This window comes from Cyanistes caeruleus, chromosome 7 (assembly GCF_971803275.1).
Source record: "Cyanistes caeruleus chromosome 7, bCyaCae1.hap1.1, whole genome shotgun sequence".
NCBI classification, from domain to species: domain Eukaryota; kingdom Metazoa; phylum Chordata; class Aves; order Passeriformes; family Paridae; genus Cyanistes; species Cyanistes caeruleus.
Window position 1 is genome coordinate 33,158,021 of NC_141707.1, and position 20,321 is coordinate 33,178,341.

Below are 20,321 nucleotides of genomic sequence, written 5' to 3' on the forward strand. Positions count from 1 at the left end.
CATATCCCAACTCTCTTCCTATTCCAAACCAATACTCCACACTACTGCAGCCACTGCTTGTGCCCACAGAACCACACTCTGATCTTCACAGTGGTTTACTGCAGCTTTGCTTACATCTCTTTCTCAGTAATTAATTTTGCAGTTCATCTAATGAGTCCCTCAGCATTTCTCTGCTTTAATGAAAGTTAATTCCCATACAGTAACTGCACAGCTGGCACATATAAACAGAAGCCTTAAACTGTATGATGATGTAGATCTCAGAGAGAACTCCTAAGATGTGCTATTAATAAAGACATGAAAATTACTTTAACATCTATTATTTATAAATTTATCAGAAAACCCAGAATCAAAGATTAGAACTCAATGAGACTGGCATCATATTTAGCACTGCTAATGCTTCAGAGGAGATTTTGCTATTTCATTGCAAGCTTAGAAGCACAAGACATTCGAATTCTACTAACAAAATTATTTTGACATTAAAAATCTTAAAAGCCCATTAGAGTCAGCTATTTCCTAAGAGGGAAAACCAGACAATGCTCAGTTCTGAATGGTGGAAGCATTAGAAACAGAATGGTCCTATTACTTCTCTCCATCTGCTTTCACCAAGGATCAAAAGTCCCCAGATTTTTTAAAAAAATACTTCAACGCATGTATCAGTTTTAAATCTGACATGCTACCTCAGAAGACTTAAGAAATAAGAGTCCAATTTATGTTGGAATGACTACTTATGCTTTTGTAAATTAAAAGCTCTTTTACTGTAATCACACATGGCCCACATTTCTGGATTTTGTGACATTTTAGTCTTTCCTTGACAAGTGAACACTTTTTAACCACTTCCCACCACCACTGTAGCCTCGTAAGAGCAGTCACCTACTGCTACAATGGCAGAAAGCTGGAAATAATATATGTAATACAATTACTCTCTTACCCAACTTGTGTATTCTTGTACTGAAGCCTCTACATTTTTTCTTGTCTGTGATGTGTATTCCACCCTCTTCCATTTCAGTTTTTTATATTCCTCCTTCAAAACACCCTTCTAGTTTATTTATATCCCATTTCACCTTTTCACTTATTGAGTCTCTCCATCTACCAGTCCTGTGGCAGTATCTTTGACTTTGCTCATTGCTGATCTGATGTACTAAGACTTGAAAGCAATTCTCTTTTGTAATTTGCAAGATACAACAGCAGAACTTCTCACTGCATCAAGGTTATGAAGCATCTTAAAAAACATTACCTGGGTTGAGTGCTTTAATTCATGTAATCTGCTTTCCTTAATTCTTTGCAGAGTACACTAGATATCACCAGATTAATAAGTTCAGATTGAAACTGAACATGAAGGAAAACCAAGTATTTCACTAGTGTTACCATTATTACCATTACATTAAACCAGTATTAGTCATATCCCAGAATTGATGCAAGAGATTTATTGTGGACACTGTACTTGTCATACAGATACTATGTCTGAAATTATTCACAAGCTCATACAGCCTTAATTATTAATCCATGGTTCAGTTATAAAGGAATCTTCTATATTCTTCAGTATATTTGATGGCCAAGCAGAGTTCTGTAGCATTAAAATCTCTTGCAATGATTCATCTGAGCAAAACCTTTCTTTCTCCCAATATCCTTATGTTGTCCACTCTAAGAACTTTCAGACATATGCACAGAAAGAAGGGTAAGTGTAAAGCAAATTCTTCTATAAAACATAAAAGTATTCTTCCTTTCTTTAATAAAAATATCTCTGTAGTATTGACTTAAGGTAATTTAAATAATCTTCCTTACAAGAGTATGGCAAAATTTTCTGGCCATATTCTCCTTCAGCCTCAGTTCTGAAGACTCTTCCTGAAGTGAAAAATAAAAGATGTTCCCAGAAAACAAAATATTCTTAAAGAGACCTAAAAATGAGAAAGGAGCTGTTTAAAGTGGAAGTAACTGCCAGATGGTTTTGATCAAGGTAGGCTACTCCAAGGCCACAAGGCATTTAAGTGACCATAATTAACGAGAAAACTGCCGATTGTCAGATTTCTTGCTGATGTGTTTGAAGATTTTTGCTTTGTGGACGTTCTTTGCCTTCTGGTAGCCAAATCCCCCACCTCCGCCTCTTTTCTGCAGTCTTCTGCCATGGTTGCTGTTCACATCTGAAATTTTATTGGTTAAAGAACTTAAAAAGGAGTAAATTGAAATACTGCATTTTGGGTTTACCAAGGGTTGTTGATGTGAGAAAAAAAAATTACACAAAAAGCAGAGCTGCCTAATTACAGAGAACATTGTGCCTGTGGTTCTAAATACTCCTCCAGCTGTCCAATTAAACTGTCCAATGCACTACTGCTTCAAATTCCATCCAGTCAGGTTTGACAGTAATTTAGACACAGTCTTCTAGTTCCTGCTCTTGCCCATCTATGCCAATATTCCAAACTTAAGCAAGTACATTTCAATGAAAATAATTTTTCATAGAGGAGAACAATACTTTGGAACATGGGTGCATTCCATAATCTACCCAACAGCAACTGAAGCTTTTATAGCATGAACATATGCTAAAAGAGATGTTTGTAGGCGTTTTTTGCAGTTATATTATTTCCAATATTTACATTTTCTTTGACAAGTGCTGTTGGAGCATGATGCATTTTTATGATTATTAGCAGAAAAACTCCAACCCCAACAACAAAACAGCAGAACTTGAGGTACCACAGGAATTCAGCAAGTTGCACTTAACATTTATAATGCAGAATTTCAGCTTTGAAGCACTGGAATAAAAGGATACTGAGGTCAACAAATGGAGGAACTTTAAAACCAAATGAAAGGCTGACTTTGGGAAGATCCAGATTATTCACATCATAGATCTGCTTCAGAGAATGGGAGTCGTAAGCTCTGATGTAAGCTTTGTAAGCCTCCTGGGCTGACTTGTGAAGGAAGTAGTTCTTCTCTATCAGTTTTTCCAGCTGGTGAGGGGACAAGAAAACCATAAGAGACATAAACAATTATGGCTGTTAAAAGTCTATACATTATATTCAGACATTTTTTACTGTGTGAGTGGCAATGACATTAACTCCTCACTTCAGCAAAACTGCCCTGGGACATCAAAATGCACATGGCAGGTGTAAAAATGCTTTTGTAGACAAGAAGAGGGACACAAAGGCCTGAAGCTGAGTTACAGCACAAACAAAGGCTTAGCAATATGAAAATTTACAGAAATATTAAACAAGTAAGTTAATCAAGGACAATACACCTGCAGCCACCCCATGAAACCATGTGTATGAGAACTGCCAGCCTGACAGCTGAACTGTGTGATTCCATGCAATTCTGTGTACAGTCTGGTGTGGCAATGCATTGTGAAATCAGCAGTATTAATTCTAAACCAAAAATGCAGATACACCAGGGTAGACTAATACATTTTATTTGATGTAGGCCAAATTCCCAATACTCATTAGATCCCAGGGTTTCATTTGATGTTTAATGTACATTAATTCAGCATTCTGAAAAAAAGCTACATTAGGCATAATTTCTTCCTGATTATGCTTAATTAGGACTCTCTCTCTGTAAGGACTGTCTTCACTGCTTCCTGTACTTGCTATTTTAAATTCAAGTTACTGCAAAGAAACTTAACAGAACTCTTATCAAAAGAATGATTCACAGAGGTAATCACCAATAAAAATTCACATCTTCAGAATTATCTATGCTATTCCACTCAACTCTGTGTTCCTTGGCTATTTTTGTAGCACAGGAGCACAAAAGAAGTTTAGCTGATGCTGGGCTTTATTAACATCAGCTAATTAAAAATACACATAGGATTGTATATTACAATTCCTAAACAAGCACACGTATTTTTGAGTTGGAGTTATTATAGACTGCAACATTATCCATGCAAATTATAATACAGATATTCAAAGTAGTTGAAATATAAAAACATGTCATACCTGAGACTGGATATCTGAGATCTTTGACCAAGAAAATTCAAATTCACTTAGCGGTACCTTAAAAACAAAAGAAGAAATGAAATACCAAAGTATTTATTTACACTGTGTAAATGTAGTGAATGTGTTTAAGACCAAGGACAAATAGAAAAGAAACTGCTAGATAACAGTTTTTTTTAATACTACAGCTGTATCTGTAAAGTGCCTTTACATCAATATGACAGTATTATCACTTCCTTTAAGCCAGAGTAATAGAGACACTCAGTATAACACCATTTTTTACCTCTTTTGCTTTACAAGTTAAATCACTTTAGTTAAAAGCCACAAAACAAGTCTCTAAGGAGAGCAACCAAGAAACTCTGCAGTTCTATTGAAATTATTACCTTTAGAAGAAGACTCTGCTTCTTTTGGAATGAACAAAATTAAACTGATCTTTGAAAAAACAAAACAAACTAACAGTTTTTGCCTTTAAAAACTGAATGTACAGTAAAAAAAAATGTATGTAGACAGAAGTTTACCCTGGCTTGTTTCAGATAACGAAGGAAGCCCAGTTCTTCTGGTCGTAAAATGAGCAGAGCGTGTCCTCTACCATTTATTCCTCTGGCAGTCCTACCAACACGATGGATATATTCCTTTTGGAAAGAGTATCAGGCAACAAGGTCAGGCAGTCTTAATAATCAACAAAAATACACCAAAGTTAACCTCAGTATAATGTAATGTATCTTTCCCTATTTGGTACGACTTTTTCTTGGCACCTACACATGGATAAGGGAACACAAGTGCTGAAGGTGCAAAGCAACAGCTGGCTGAGACAGAGCCCTTGACTAAAGCATTTTATCTTTTACTAAAGAAAAAAAATCTTAGTCTGCAGTAACTGAAAACTAAACCTTGATTTTGGAGGTTTTTGAATTTCCCTTGTTTACAGTAGACTTTTATTCAAGTAAGAATACTATCTTTAAACAAAAAAGCAAATTTCAACTGGAAAAGCTCAGGGATGCATATGTAAACTCACACTTCTCTTGAGAAGTGTTTGATTGTTTAGCTGATTAGATTTTAATTTCACAGCACCAACAATATTTTAAAATGCAATTCTTGAGAAGACAACAAAGGTCTTGGCTAGGAGCAGCATTTCCTAGGAGCTGGTGAAGGGCAGTGAAAGAAACCAGCAGCTGGATATGACCATGGCTGAACCCTGCCCTCTGCCAAGCAGCAGTTTCAGCTCTTCTCTGCAACTAAGTTTGCAGTCAGAATTTGATTTCTTGCTGTGACACTTGTCTATTTCCTTAACTTACCTTTGGATCATCTGGAGGGTCATATTGGACAATCCAATCAACCTCAGGAATATCCAATCCTCTGGCAGCCACATCAGTGCACAGCAGTATTCCAGACTCTGCATTACAGAACTGGAAAAATGTTGTAGTACGTTTGGTCTGTTTCTGCTTGCCCTGAAAGGAAACAAATACACTGGGGATGAAATACCAAATAAGAAAAAATTATTTGAGATATCTTTCCAAATCTTGTACAGACCAAGCAGGACCATTTTGCAGTGAAGAAACAAAGGAAAAAATAAAACGCACAGAGTTACAAGAAGTGTCATCCCTCAGAGGTTACAATGTATCTCCCAAAACACTAAAAATTGCATAAACATTCTTCTTATGAGCACAACATAAATGTTTCAAGTTCAGGAAAAGGACATTAACAAGTCTAGCAATGTTAGACAGATTACAGGTGAAAAAAGCAAACAACCAAACAAAACTGATACTTGTCACAGTTCCATCGAAAAATAGCAAGAAATTTCCCCCCAAAGCATAATAAAAAAGGATTATTTGTGGTTAGTTGTAACTGTTTTATAGCCTTGCAGTCAATTCTTTGTTCCTGACTGTGCATTTTGTGGTTTTGAAAAAAATTTACTCATCCAAATGGTAAGAATTGGCATTAAAAAAAAATATAAAAATTACATATATATATTAGATATAAAATATTTCTATATAACAGATAAATATATTACAAAATATTATATTTTATATATTTATGTATTATATAAATATGTAAAAATAAATCCAAGCATCACCTTGGCCTTAGGAAAAGCATCAAATACTTCAGACATCAGACTCTGGATTTCTCTGACAAGAAACTTGCCCCACATATTGAATTTTAGTGTTTGTGAAAGGTAACTTATTGGAATAAAACAGAAATGTTGATACACAGAGAGCATAAATTAATATCAGTGTTCAGTGCTGGTTCAAAAAACAGCAAGTCTGATTACTGAAGTGTTATTACATCATCTTTATTTCAGACTAATTACAGACTAATCAAGACCATCATCAGTTTGGTGAGCAGGGTGTCTGTTTATTAGAAACTGGACCGAAACAAACCAGGCAAACGTAAAGCCAGTAACAGCTTACAGGTGTTATCAGAATAATTCAAAATAAATCAATGAATAAGACACTTACATGAATGGCCAAAACAGGCAGATCAATGTAGTTGAGTAATTCATAGTGGTACTTCACTGACATACATGAAGAAAAAAATACCATCAGTTTCTTCTTCCGGTTCTTCTTGAGGAATGTGAAGAGCAGAAGGAATCTTTTTTCAGATGGACACACCACATAACCCTGCAAAAATTTTAAACATTTTAAAATAAAAATAGTAAGGAGCAAACTTGTGTTTTAGTAACACACATCAGGGTTACTTTGTGAAAAAAAACCCACCAAATAGTTAAACAGTGAAATACATTTTAAACATCCCAAGTAAAACAACCACAGGGTTTGGTGTGTTCAGAGATCTCAACCCTCCCACTAATGTTTGTCTTACCTGCTCCAGACCATCTACTGTTGCTGTCTCCTTGTTATCATCAACCCCGACATACAGTGGCTCTTTCTTCAGAGAGATCTTTGCCAGATCTTCGACCTTTCTGGTTTGTGTGGCAGAGAAAAGCATCGTCTGTCTGCGCTCTGGAAGTATTTGAAAGACAGCCTCACTTTTTAAAGAAAAATTCAAATAGGGAGGTCATAAAATCTCTAACTGCAAACTTCCCTGGGCAAATCTTCCAATTAAATTCTAATTCAAACATACTACTACTGACAAAGAGGTGTAGTTGTATTATATAGGGTGTATACCATGTTTATTTCAGCTGTCCCCACCCCCAAAATCCTAACTGCTATCAAAATACAGTGTTCTTTCTCTGTATTTTTCTGTAAAAATGTTAATAATCATTTGCAATCCAGTTTAGACACAAAACAACAACTTAAACAGAGATCCATCTTCTAATTCTACATTAATTCCCATGAATATTACAATATTTTTGTGTGTTTAATACATCATTTACAAGGAATAGCTAAATGAAAAATTAGGAAAATAGAAATTTAAGGTAAATACTTAAGCTTCTTCAAGACACTGGTCTTGGAGGTATCAAAAAAGATTGAACTGCAAGTCAGAAGATCTTTTTCCTTGTATTTAAACCTTATTAGGAAATAATGAATTGCAGGAAATAAACAGACAAAGGAAGATGAATGAGAAAATAGACTAAAAAACTAAAAGGATTTTATATCAGAATTATATCTCTGTTCTTTTGAAAACTCTGTTCCTCAGATAAATGATGTTCAACAAGTAATATATACTGTCTAGCAGAAAAAAAGGACTGAGTAAGAACACGGCTATGAAGTCAATTTACAGAACTATAAAAATTAATGACTTCTCTTATAATAATTGAGTCAGAAAGAAGACATAATGTTAGTCAAGTGATTTCCAGGCAAGAGAGATATTTTTTTTTCTTACTTGGTAAAAGTTTTATGATCTGTTTCATTTCTTCTTCAAATCCAACCTCCAAAATTCGATCTGCCTCATCAATTACCAAACACTGCAAGTTCTTGTACATGAAACCTGGAGTGTTCTAGAAGATTAACAAACTCACAGTCAGACAGGAAAAAGAGTTTTATTATGTTTTAATAACAAGATCAGACATCAATATTCTATCTACCTGCATATGATCCAGCAGTCTTCCTGGTGTTGCTACAATGATGTTGATTCCATTTCCAAGCTTCTGTGCTTCTGCTGATCTGTTACTGCCCCCCATTATCAGACCATAGGTGTGAACATGATGATTCATAAGTTCTTTAAGAACTCCGTAGGTTTGCATAGCCAGCTCTCGAGTAGGAGAAAGAATAATAACACCAGTTCCTAAAAAATACATCAATTAGACAGGAGTCAGCTACAAGCCATCCAATGCCCTAAATGGCTGCTTTACAGTAAAACTCAGCAGTGAAATGAAAAGCCTTACCATTCCTAGGCATGAATTTCAGCTTGTAGATGAGCTCTACTGCAGGAATGAGAAACGCAAGTGTTTTTCCACTGCCTGTTTTTGCAGCTGCTAAAATATCCCTGTAAGCAGCAATGTTAGAAAAAGAACTATTTAGTTGACCATACTGAGAGAAGAACAATCTGATCCCTGCTGACAATGTGAAAACTAACATGGCTTAAAGAAGACCTAGAGAAAGATAAAGCTTTAAGAAGTGGAGCTGGTACTCCACTTTAAGAAGTGGAGCTTGCTGGCAGAGGCAGGTCACAGCAATCGGTCAGTGAAAGGCTGGACTTGATGATTGTGGAGGTCTTTTCCAACCTTAATGATTCCATGATTTGATTTTATCATTCATGTATGTAGCTTGCCAGCAAAGTTTACAAAACATTTGGGGTCATTAGAGTGACTAAAAAGCCCTATTTCTTACCTGCCTTCTAGAAGAGGCTTAATACTTTTATGTTGAATTTCAGTCATGTGTGTAAACCCCATGTCGTTTATGCCTTTCAATGTATTCTCACTGACAGAACCAGCCAGGGAAGCAAAGGAATTGTCTTCAAAAGCACCTGAAAGTGAGGGACAAAATGAAAAATATTTAAACTTATTTCTTCTAATTCCTCTGCCATCTAAGATTAATCAGCTCAAACTGACCCATAGGAAAAAAATCAAAGGACTCCTTATTGCATTCTGCACAAAATCCAAGGACATTGGAAAAATACTCCGTATTAATGAGTTAATAAGAATGAAGATGAATGCACTGTTTTTTCTGTCAGATTTACTAGTTCTACGTGTCCAGCTTGCTATTCATGGACTTCTTCCTTTACAGACAAGCATGTGTGTCTATAGGTTTAAAAAACACTTGCACTAGTAATGGTAGGACCAACGGGTGTGTATATAATGCAGATTTCCAAGAACAGTAGGTGGGTGAGAGCTGTACAGCTGCCAGTGTCACATCATGTATTCAAACTCCTGACTCACAAAGCTCACTTGAAAACTGCAACTTGCTCTGGAAGGAAAGTGTTAGATCTTGGGATTTTGCCCATGCATGAAATAGAGAACACAAGATACCTGTTACACCTAGTGGCAAACTGGGCACTTCATCCTCCTCCTCTTCCACTTCTTTCTCTCCAGAGTCCTGCTTATCTCCATCTTCTACCTCTGCAGAATCATCTTCTTCTGTTTTTGCTTTTTTGGTTTCTGTATCTGGAGTGTTATTTTACAGAAGACAAGTCAGTTAGAAATACAAAGGTCATGGTTATCATATAAAGTTGGTCCACAGACTGAATTTCCTTTACTCTGTAAGCCACATAAAAAGATCACAATTTTCCATTAGGTGGAAGGGAGAAGAGACAAGGTTTCTACGGAATTTTCTGAGACACAGAGCAAAAAAATCCCCAAGTTCCTTCCAGCCCACTTTACATAGTGAAACAATGTAGCTTGATGTATATCATAGTGTGGAAGCAAGATAAATTGTCCTTAAACCAGTTACAAAATTCTTTCACATCTGAAATGCAGACACCAAATATCCTACACCATTTGTGCTCAGGATATATGAAAAGTTGCATTTTAGGTACTTGAATCTTCAGAGGCAAAAGTATTTCCTCATTGGCATAACCATGATGCGTGTCCCAAAAATCAAATACAATTTGTGAGCCTCCATTCCTCATGTACGTCTATATAAGTATCTATAAATATATATGTATAAAAACATATGCAAACCTAGCAGTATTTGTGTAGTTATTTCTTGGGTTTTTGGTAGATTTCCAGTATAATTCAGTTTCATAATATATAAATGTTGCCAAAGACTGGACATATTGCTAAAAGGCTGTATTGGCTGCACAGCCAAGTACAGAGAGCACCCATCTACCAGAGCTCTGAAACAACAGGGCATGTATTTGAATAATACACAAGCAAAACATTCAATCAACGGTACAAAACAGAATCCCACGGAACAAATTAATTGGCTACTAGTACGAATTAATATTAATCAAATATCGCAGGTGGAATGAAATAGGTAAAGCTTTAGATCTCAAGGACTTTAAAACGCACACCTGACCGGCACATGGCATTTCTAACATTCCCCGACGCGGCGGGAGCCCTAAGGAGGCGCTTGTGGGGTCTCCCAGACTAACTCAGCTCTGGGAGACTCTTTGCTAAGAGCACGCACCATCTCCTCCATTGGCCGCCGCTTTTCTCTTTTTCTTCTTCTTTTTCTTCTTTTCTCCGCTTCGGGGTCCGGCTGCATCCACAGGCTCTGCGCCCTCCTCGGCCGCTGCGTCCACCTCTGGCACCGCCGCCTCCTCCACCTCCTCCTCCTCCGGGGGTGCCTGAGAAGCCCCCTCGTTCGGCACTGCACGGGAGACAGAAGGAGGAGACAGGGGAGAGAACACAAAGTTAGGCTCCGCTGGCTCTCAGCCCGGGAGAGGCTCGGCGGCGCCGCCCGCCCTTACCTGCCCCCTGGGCCGCCCGCAGCTTCAGGTTGCGCTGCCGCAGCTTCAGGTTGCGCTTGTGGATCTTCCTGCGGAGCAGCCGCATGGGCAGGTTGCTGGCAGCAGCCGGCACCGACATCGCGGCGGCGGCAGCGGGAACCCCGCGCTCCTGGCACACGTGGGGAGGCCGCGGCCGGACCCGCCGGAACCGCCGCCCGCGGGGCCTCACGGGAACCGGGCAGCGCCCTCTGGGGGCTCGGCGGAGGCAGCGCAGCGCGGGGTCCGGCTTGCTCCCTGCCCCGATCCTGCTCTTCTCCAGGCCCCGATCCTGGCCCGATCCCTGTCCTGCTCCCGGCCCGATCCCTGTCCTGCTCCCTGCCCCGGTCCCTGCTCCGCTCCCGGCTCCGCGCCTCAGCGGCCTCAGCGGCCTCAGCGGCCTCAGCGGAACACGTCCCGCGTTTCCCTGAGGCGGAGGCCCGCCGTGTCTCACACAGACCCCTAGGCTCACAACACACCGTCTGCCCTGTGGTGCTGCCTCCATCAGTGCTTACAAGTGTTCAATGGGAGAAAGAGACAGAAGAATCAGGTTGGAAAAGAGCTCTGAGATCATCCGAGTCCAACTGACGACCAAAATCACTATGTCGACTACACTGTGGTTCTGAGTGCCATGTCCCGGCTTTCCTTAAAGACTTCCAGGGGTGGTGAATCCACCACCTCCCCAGGCAGTTCATTCCAATGTTTAATCACAATTTGGGAAGAAATTCCTCCTAACAGCCAACCTAAATAAACCTCCCCTGGCGCAGCTTGTGGCCATGTGTTCTTGTCCTGTCTCAGTTCCCTGGGAGCAGAACCTGAACCCCCGGCTGCCCGCTCCTGTCAGGGAGTAGAAGGCAGAAGGGTCCCCAGAACCTCCTTTTTTCCAGGTTAAAAACCAGACCCTCAGCTCCCTCAGCGCTGCTCATCAGACTTGTGCTCCAGCCCCTTCCCCAGCCTCACTGCCTCACTGTGCTCTCCCTCCAGCCCCTCGGTGCTCTGCGGCTGAGGGGCCCAGAACCGGGCACGGCACTCGAGCTGCGGCATCAGCAGTGCCAAACACCGGGGAAGAGTCACTTCCCTGCCCCTTCCCTCCGGAGAGCAGAGGGCACAGACAGCGCAGGGATGTGCCGCAGCTTTGCCACCTGAGACCAGAAACCAGCGCCTTCCGAGAGACCCGACACTGCAAACTGAGTGAGGTTCGGCCCTTGATACCTTGCTGAAACACAGAACAAACTGCGGAACTAATTCTATATTAAGTAACGAAAGCAATTTTTTTTTTGCCGTCTGTAATTCTCGTCTTGCATAGGTCGTTTGGACCACCAGGATGAAAATTAAATTTGTCTTGCCAGAGCTTCAGACTGTGAACTATGGCCATCCTGTCCAGACTTTCAGAGACTTGAAAACGTGTCAAGCTACTGCTTTAATAAATTGAATGGATTACTGCTATTTCCATCAGCTGCATTTGAAACCAGACTGATCCATCCTCAGCAAGAAAGGCTTTTGGTACAGACTCCAAAGGAACTCAGTTTTACCTGCTTAATATTAAGCATTTCGTACTACTAGATTCAGTGAATATTTTCTCCCTGGCTATCTTATATTGCATTTGCAGAATGTATTTTTAAGTAGACATTCCTCTTCCTAGTCTGTACTGATTTATATAGATGTGACTAGGTTTACTATTTGGATCCAGATTTAACCCAGGCAGTGTTTCTTTCTAGAATATGGTCATTGTGCAGATAAAATGTATAAAGATCTGGACAGCAGGGAGCTAGCACTAATGCACAGAGGGAGGACAAAGTTATGTCCTTTGGGCATGGCATGGTCTTCATGTTCCCATCTTAACCAGTAGTTCCAAGATCATCACTATTTTCACTTTCACCCTCGTCATCATACCCCCAGCTCTTCCAAGAATTAGGACCTGGAAACTCTTTTACCTGGTCAGGTAAAAGCCTTTATAAAGAACTCACCTCAGTGTCCATTCTGGGTTCTGGCTGACTTGGCAAGTCTTCGTGAAATTGCATTAGTGTGGCACAAGGCCCACATTGATAAACTGTCCAGAAAAGTTATGTCAGATCCCACTGACCTGCTGTGTCTGTTGGCTACAATCACCATGGCACACAAGGAAAACTTTATAGACAAAAGAAGGTCACTCATCTGTTTACACAGATGTCAGGGCATTCTGTATAAGAATTCAGAAATGACAGATTTTTTTTAGGCAACAAATTATCATGAGCTCCAAAATTGTTCTCTCTCAATATCTTGCAAATCATGTTACTTGGAGTTAACAAACAAATGTGCTTCTCTGGAAATTTCATAATATGTTTTTAAGCTTCCTTCTTTTAGCATTTATTTGTTTTAAGCTGTTATTGTGGAAAGTCACAAAAAAAAATTAATATAATAATGATAATATTATTGTGACAAGTCTAGACAGTAATTTAAACCACTAACTCATGTTAATAGTTTTTCTCTGAATTTTGGCATTTCTTAGATAGTGTATGTATCCCCTCTAGCACAAGTGTCATTTTTGTCCAATACATTCATTCCTAATTGCTTGAGTTATCAGGCAATCATTACTAACAATAGGATTTTCTCAAATGGTTATTGAGTTGTTGTCAAAATGTCTCAAATTTTCTGCACATGATCTCGCAGGAAGGTTTGTAGGGAAACATGTTTTGTGTGAGTGAAACCTTTATAGAGCTGAACAGGTCCATATAAGATGCTCTGAATTTGTTTCTGAAGATGAATGTTTTTAATGGGCTTCCTATGTCAGTATTTTATCTCCCAGAGTTAATTCATCCTTAAAGCTAAATTCAGATTTTTTTTGCCTACTTACCATAAACTGACTTGTGTTGAGTAAAATGTAACACGGAGGTAGTAATTGATTTCAGTTGTATCATTTCAAGTAGAAGGTGGTAACTTATACATAAGGTGCCAAAATCTCATCTAGAAAATATCATGAAACAAAGGTGTGTAGTCATTTCTAAGTATAGGATTTTGGGAATATAGCTAAATTAAAGAAGACAAGTTTTATTTCCAGAAATCAGAATTTCTGAAAAAATGCTTTTTTGATATCTTGAGCTGGACATGAAGAAGATCAACACTGGTGCATTTTATAAACATCTGCACCATTCAGCTAACAGTTCTGAACTGGAGAACTAAAGGTTTTATTGCTTGCAACCACAAACCGGAAAAGTGTTCAGAGCTGTCTTTAATGTTTAGCATATTATTATTTTCCATGTTAGAGCAAATTTATGTGTCAGACAGTAATACAAAAGGACTTGGTTTAAAATCAAGCTTTTTTTTCAAACGTGTCTACCTTATCAATCTGTGTACATATGTAAATGATGGCTACAAAGAAATGATCAATTTTCTGATTTAGTTAAGGTATATAATGAAAATTAAATGTGGACTTTAACAGAGAAAAGTTACCCAAACCTGAACTGATATGAATAGCTAGATACAGATATATTCAGATACATCACACAGAGAACTGATGACCTGATTTATAGAACATGTCAATGTTAATGTGAGTTAGAAATTGCTAGTACAAACCATGCCTTTGTAGGGTATCACTGAATATCTCTGAATCTGTGAGGGAAGTGAAAGTATGGCTTACAAGGAGAGTAAGGTTTGGAAAAACCAAGGTAGACTATCACAGTCACATTTAGGGTTTTTGTTTAATACTGCTTACAGATAATGTCTCACTTGTGCCATATTGAAGTCTGGTCTCAGTTATGACTGACATCAGCAGCTCTGTGGACATGGCAATGGAGCTGGATTCAAATCACATCTGTGACTTTTTTAGGAAATTTCTCATTCAGCCCATATTTTACAGCTGGAACTGAAACCATTGCAGGTGTTCTAATGCATGATCTCCTCTCTGACACACAGAGGACCAAATGCCACCTTGTATGAGCTGCTGGAGTTCTTCCTTGCAGTAAGAGATTATTTTATGTTTATCACCTACACACTGTAAACAAAATATCTTCAGGAAAACAAGGTGCAATACACATTTTTGTCCTCACAGAGGCAATGAGAGAACAAAAAATGCATAATGCAAGAGCAGTGCTCAGTTTGTAATGTACCACTGGCAAGATGGAGAGTACCATGAGGATAATTGGAGTACAAAATTATGCATGGCACACAGCTGAAGAGTTTAGATTCTATTTTATTTTATTTATTTATTTATTTTATATTTACAGTTTGTTTCTGACATTTGCAGTTTAAACTTACAAAATGTTTTTTGGGGTCATCAGAAGCTGCTTTTCTGAATCAGATGAAATAATAATCAAACATTTTCTGTTCTATTTTAGAGGCTGTTTACAGCTGTTTGCATCCCCTGTTCCACGAACCCCAGCAGGTGTTGATAAATATCTTGTTTTGCAGATGACAGTAAGCTACAGCCACTTTTATTAAGACAGCATGTAAATTCTCAATATTCTTTTTTTAACCCACAAAGTTCCAATTTTTAATGCTTTCCTGTTTTTAAAACACTTAGAGAAGGTTTCTCTAAATGCTGCAAAGGCTCCAAGTAGGATCAAGTGATTTATTAGCAGATTAATCAAACTGCAGGTATAGCAACTAGTTTATAACTTACAGACTGACAGGTTCATAACCCTTAAAATAATAATTTTCTCAGGCATAAAAGGCATTTATTTTACAGTGCCCTCATTAAATTAAAGAATCCTAGTAAATATATTACTGTCTCCTATTCAAAAGGAGTGTGTCTTTTATATGGCTTTATAATTCACAGATCGTCATTTAAAATAGCTCTGTTCAAACGATATAAAGTCATGATTAAACTCAGAGTATGAAATCTGATACAGTAAGGGGAATATAAAGGGTCATCTAAAATTCTTTGCAGCTCTTTTGAAGATAAAATTTGAAGGGGAGGGATATTCTGGATGCATAGCAGCTGGATGGAGGCTGATTAGTGGTAGTTTGTGGCTGGAGTGAACACAAGATGTCACCCTCACTGTGAGAGAGCTCCAACACACAAATGCCTTTAGTTAAAAAGGAAAGAGAATGAAGTATTGAGGTTACTCTTTTTTTTTTTTTTTAAGTCGTCCATCACATGTGTTCTGTCATTTACATATCCTGGTACCCAGTCTCACTGTAAAATTTTCTCCACCTTGCTGAGTATTTATAAGAAAATTCTCTCATGCCATTTATCAGTTCTTTAAATTTCTTTTTAAAAGTGGGTTCTGAAATTCGGAATCAGATTTTACTTCCTTGAGTAGCAGCCCTATGTTTATTATACTGTTAGTGAAAAAGAGAATGGAGAACAGAGTGCCATATTTTTCCTGTTTTCCATGTTTTCTTCAGTAACATTAATTTTCATACATTTACCTGGAAGTTTTAAAGCTTATAGAAGTACAGAATTGTAACTATTCTGGAAAACTTTCAGATAATAAAATAAGCTGAATTTTTACATTTCTTCCTTACATGTAAAACCTTTTGTGCTTAAGAGTAATACTTTCTTTTTGTTACAGTTTCAACTTCCCTTTACCTTTATTCTAAACAATATAAAACTCTTGAGGAAGAAAGGGATTAAAATATTGACTTAAACAAAACATTGATTAAACAATGGTATTAGTTTTTTCTGATTATAATTTAACTCCTTGAGTTCAGGCCTCTGAATTCAGTAATGCAGACAGCATGCTTGTGTTCAAGCTGACATTTATGCTTTAAATGTTTGTATCCTTGAAGATATCCCAAGGGTGGGACTTGTGAGGACAGACCTCAATGTCTTGTTGAGTTGTAGATGTTCCTGTTACCTTAAGGGGTTGTTCTCATCTTATTTATGTCATCCACACAGTGGAAATATCTTCATTAATAAGGTGAGGATAGCCATTCTTCACTCCCACTGTTTTTGTTTAGATTGCAAGGCCTTGAAGAAAGAACTATTTAAAAAAGGGTATTTGCATGGGACCTAAAGAGATAGAGTCTGTATTGCACAGAGAAGGCCTGTGTGTATCAGGGAACTCTGGGCATTATTGTAATATTGATTAAACAAAATTATTCTTAACCACCAAAATTTAAAATACAATTTAAATATACAAGTGATAGTAAAATACTGTTTTATTGCAAAATATACATCTAGTGAGAACAAATTCTCATCAACCTGGACGGAGGAGAAAACTAAACAGGGAACAAAGGCCATGTCAAATAATCTGTGATATCTCCAGCTGACTGTCCTTTTAGCCCATTCTTGAACACCTTCAAGAAAATATCAAGAGTTCATTCTCGCATTTTTCTTGGAGTGGTTCACCCCTCTCTTGCCCAATATCATTATTATGCTCGTACATCCATAGTTTTACAGTAGTCTTCTTCTCTGCATAATTCTGCATGTCCTTAAACCCAGTGTAAGTCACTTTTACTCCTAAGGCCCTTTCAGATTGGAATTTAAAGGAGATTTAATATCCGTGAGAATGAGAATGGTTGGTTCTTATCAACCGTTATGTAATATTGCTTTTTCTGATTGAAAGTCAGCAGAAGATTGGAGAGTCAGCACTCCAGAAGAGAATGTTTAAGTAGCTTGTATTACTGGGCTCCGAGCTTTTACGGTTCAGGCCTTCATAAACTGTGTCAAGCTGTGATAGTTATAATTATTGCACACGTTGGCTTAACCTATATCGCACAGTCATAATGCATTAGCCTTTCCAGCTTTCACTTGCCTGTCCTTTATTAACTGTGACATTTTCCCTTAAAGGTTCAGAGCAAGCATGACTTTATGATCAACCATAAGCTCTAACTAAACCGACTTTTTTCCCCAAGGAAGACTGTTGTGGAAGAAACCAGGAGATGGCAGTCTTTCTTAAAGCATCACAGTTTAATCTCTTGGTGACTACGATTTCTGTTCTTGTGCCCCGGGATAGGCAAAAAAATTTAAAATGAGGTGAAGGAAATGCCACGTCTCTTGTCTTGTTGGCACAGGAAACCATTGCATGCTCTGGTGTCTTTCAGAGGCTTTTAATTCAGTTGTCAAATCATGAACTATCATATAAATCCTGGGGGAACTGTGGTTCATGATGGCCTTAGTGCAGTTTTCTTACCTGGCTGTTTCAACATACCTGAATTACAGTTCTCTGTTATCTGGTAACACTGAGGAGCCAACAGTGAGTAGCCAACCTTCCCAAGACTGTGTTCTTTATCTGAATGCAGGCCAATTTCACAGAAAACCAGCTTCAAAACAAAACTCATTCATGTATGTTTAATGAGCAAAAACAGATTCAGATCAGCCCAGAGACTGTATGACCTACTCTGTCTTGCTATTAACTTGTCCCTCAATTTATCTCTCAACATTCTTGGACAACACAGTGCCTCCTCAGGGGATCAAGATGGTTTTAAGTGGCTGTGGTGCCTTTGATCTCTGTTATGTAACGTGACAAAAGGCAGTGTCACATCTGTTTATAACCCAGTGGGATAACACTGTCCTAGTGTGTGATTGTCTGTTCTTATTGGAGATATAATTACTTCATGGCAGTATTAGAAACCAGGTTAATTTGAGCTGTTGGCTGTAAGCATGAACAGAAACTTCTTAGCTTTCTATATATTTTTTCAGTAGAGTAAGCACCAGAAAGTGGCACAGGAGAGCACAAACGTGGCTTAAATTAAGTCTTTGTCTTTATTGACACAGTGCAACTCAAACAGAGCTTAGTAAAACCATGTTCTGTCTTCAATTATTTACTAGAACCTGTGATAGATTTAATTCTAGCAAGCTAATAATCTTGTATCTCCTCAGTCATCATGGCCTTTGGACTCCCAAAGCATGCTCTCAGCATTGTCCCTGCTTCCTTTGAACTGTAGTAAATTGCATGTGAATGGCAAATGTGTAAAGAGCAGTTATTATTCATAATCATATCAGATTCATACATAGTTTCGACCAACACTTTCACTGGGGAAAATTCTTGCTTTGCACTTTAAAAATAGCTCAACTTCTCTTAAGCATCACATAACTGACTAATAGAAATATTAACAATAACAAAATTAATACATTCTTTTAGACAGTGTTAAATAAGGGGAACAGATATAGAAGTTAGCTAATGTTTATGAAGTATTCTAATTGCTACCTGAACTTGTTACAGAACCAGCAGAGGGAAAACAATACATTGCTCCAAATGTCCAGCTATATTCTTAGTCATCATGTTTGTCAATAGTGTAAGAGAAAGATTTTTCAAGTTGGTGATAACAGACCTTCAGGTCATGTTTTTATGTAAAGGTCCTCAACCTTTCTTCTGCAACTCACCTTGTTCACTTTGGTGCATGTTACTCAACATCTTGGCACTGTCTTTCTCAGCATCCATGCCTGTAGACATCCTGCAGATGACTGGTTCTCCCAGCAGAGAGCCCTGTTTTTAATCTGGCATGCAGGAAGATGATCTGTTCACATCTAGAATGCAAATATCTAGAGCTGCCAGGATTCTGCAGGTGAGAATTGTGTACATGGTGGAGTATCTGGATACAATGAAAGTGTAAAACTCTTTGGTGTGGCAAAACTTGATGTATGAATGACGCTGAGTTTATTTACCAAAGTTTGTTACTTTATCTGCATCACAAAGTATCAGAAAGAATGTATGACATTTCAGTTGCTAGGCAGCATCATGCTACAGGCCTCTAAAAGCCATGTCAAACATTTAGCTTAATCATTTTCCAGAAATGTTTAAAAGCATAATATCTCATTAATAACTATCTAATCAATGAGTCATTCAATGAGAGATAATCCATCTTTACTTTCATAGTGGCAAAATACAGGTCATTTACTGGGTATGCAAGAGCACATCAGGTATTAGAATTACAGAGCCTTGTTGGAGGATATGCACAAATCAAAGAAGAAGATCATGGTATACAGCCTAGTTTCTACACTCCCCCATTCTCTGAGAGCTTAAAACATTCTCATGTAAACAAACAACATTAATAATATAATAAAATTATTTCTGTGTCTCTCTTTATCAGCTGTTGGTAGTACGGATTGAACAGGCTCTGTGCAGTCCTGTGCAGTTTGGGAAGACATGCTGGGTGTTTATCTGGGTTTGTAGGCTGTGAGTTTTATCTGATTGAGTTGAAATGCTGTACTGCCCTGAAGTGTCACTCATACTGTTTGGATAGAGTTCAATAACCATTATGCTTGCTTATCCATGATAACTATCAATCCTTGACTCATGTCCAGGGCATGTAGGGAATCCTGGATACTCTTAGAGAGAGACAGGGTCTGGAGGGCTTTCCTGTGTCCTTCTGCTGAGCCCTTGGCCTCTCAGGGATATATTTTGGCAGTTCAGACTTAGAGCACACACAGATCAAGGACTCAGAATAGACATCCCCTTTGAAAACAGCATTTTCAGTATTCTACCTACATGATCTTGCAGTACTCTTGATTCTGGCTGATGTTGTACAGCTGTTGGTCACTATGAGGCTTCCTCCAGAGTGTGATTACATGGGATAAGAATTTCTATGCAAAGGTAAAGACATTTGTGTTGTGCCACAGAATTTGTGTTACTCAATTATTGTTCTGACAGAAGATTAAGCGTGGAAGAGGTCTGACACAGGAGGTGATGCGGAGAGACACTGGGAGAGATATCAAATTGAGTTCCCTGGCCAGCCTGACTTTAGTGCAGAATATTTAGTGAGGAAGTTAAACCTCGCCTCCACCAT

At 38.4% G+C, this 20,321-nt stretch overlaps 1 protein-coding gene and 1 long non-coding RNA gene across 2 annotated transcripts; one reads left to right on the top strand and one right to left on the bottom strand.

Annotated features, from left to right (window-relative positions):
• Positions 1-1,409: 1,409 nt before the first annotated feature.
• DDX18 (DEAD-box helicase 18) lies at positions 1,410-16,691 on the bottom strand. Its single transcript, XM_023931357.2, has 14 exons — positions 10,656-16,691; positions 10,373-10,555; positions 9,274-9,408; positions 8,636-8,771; positions 8,191-8,291; positions 7,891-8,090; positions 7,689-7,803; positions 6,726-6,865; positions 6,365-6,526; positions 5,204-5,356; positions 4,430-4,543; positions 3,915-3,971; positions 2,762-2,939; positions 1,410-2,138 (listed from the first exon to the last, which is right to left on the bottom strand). The coding sequence occupies exons 1-14, from the start codon at positions 11,173-11,175 to the stop codon at positions 1,996-1,998; spliced, it is 2,337 nt and encodes a 778-aa protein (XP_023787125.2). The 5' UTR covers positions 11,176-16,691; the 3' UTR covers positions 1,410-1,995.
• On the top strand, positions 4,445-9,923 carry LOC147652291 (uncharacterized). Its single transcript, XR_015288921.1, has 2 exons — positions 4,445-4,570; positions 6,219-9,923. It is a non-coding gene; the product is annotated as an uncharacterized LOC147652291 (long non-coding RNA).
• Positions 16,692-20,321: the final 3,630 nt, after the last annotated feature.

What these genes read in the sequence shown, in the direction of transcription:
- DDX18 (XM_023931357.2), bottom strand. Translation starts at nt 11,175, where the DNA reads ATGGAGGCAGCACCACAGGGCAGACGGTGTGTTGTGAGCCTAGGGGTC. An exon ending in GGCGGCCAATGGAGGAGATG is followed by an intron (nt 9,409 to 10,372) that starts GTGCGTGCTCTT and finishes ATAACACTCCAG; the next exon opens with ATACAGAAACCAAAAAAGCA. An exon ending in TCTCAGATATCCAGTCTCAG is followed by an intron (nt 2,940 to 3,914) that starts GTATGACATGTT and finishes TCCCCTCACCAG; the next exon opens with CTGGAAAAACTGATAGAGAA.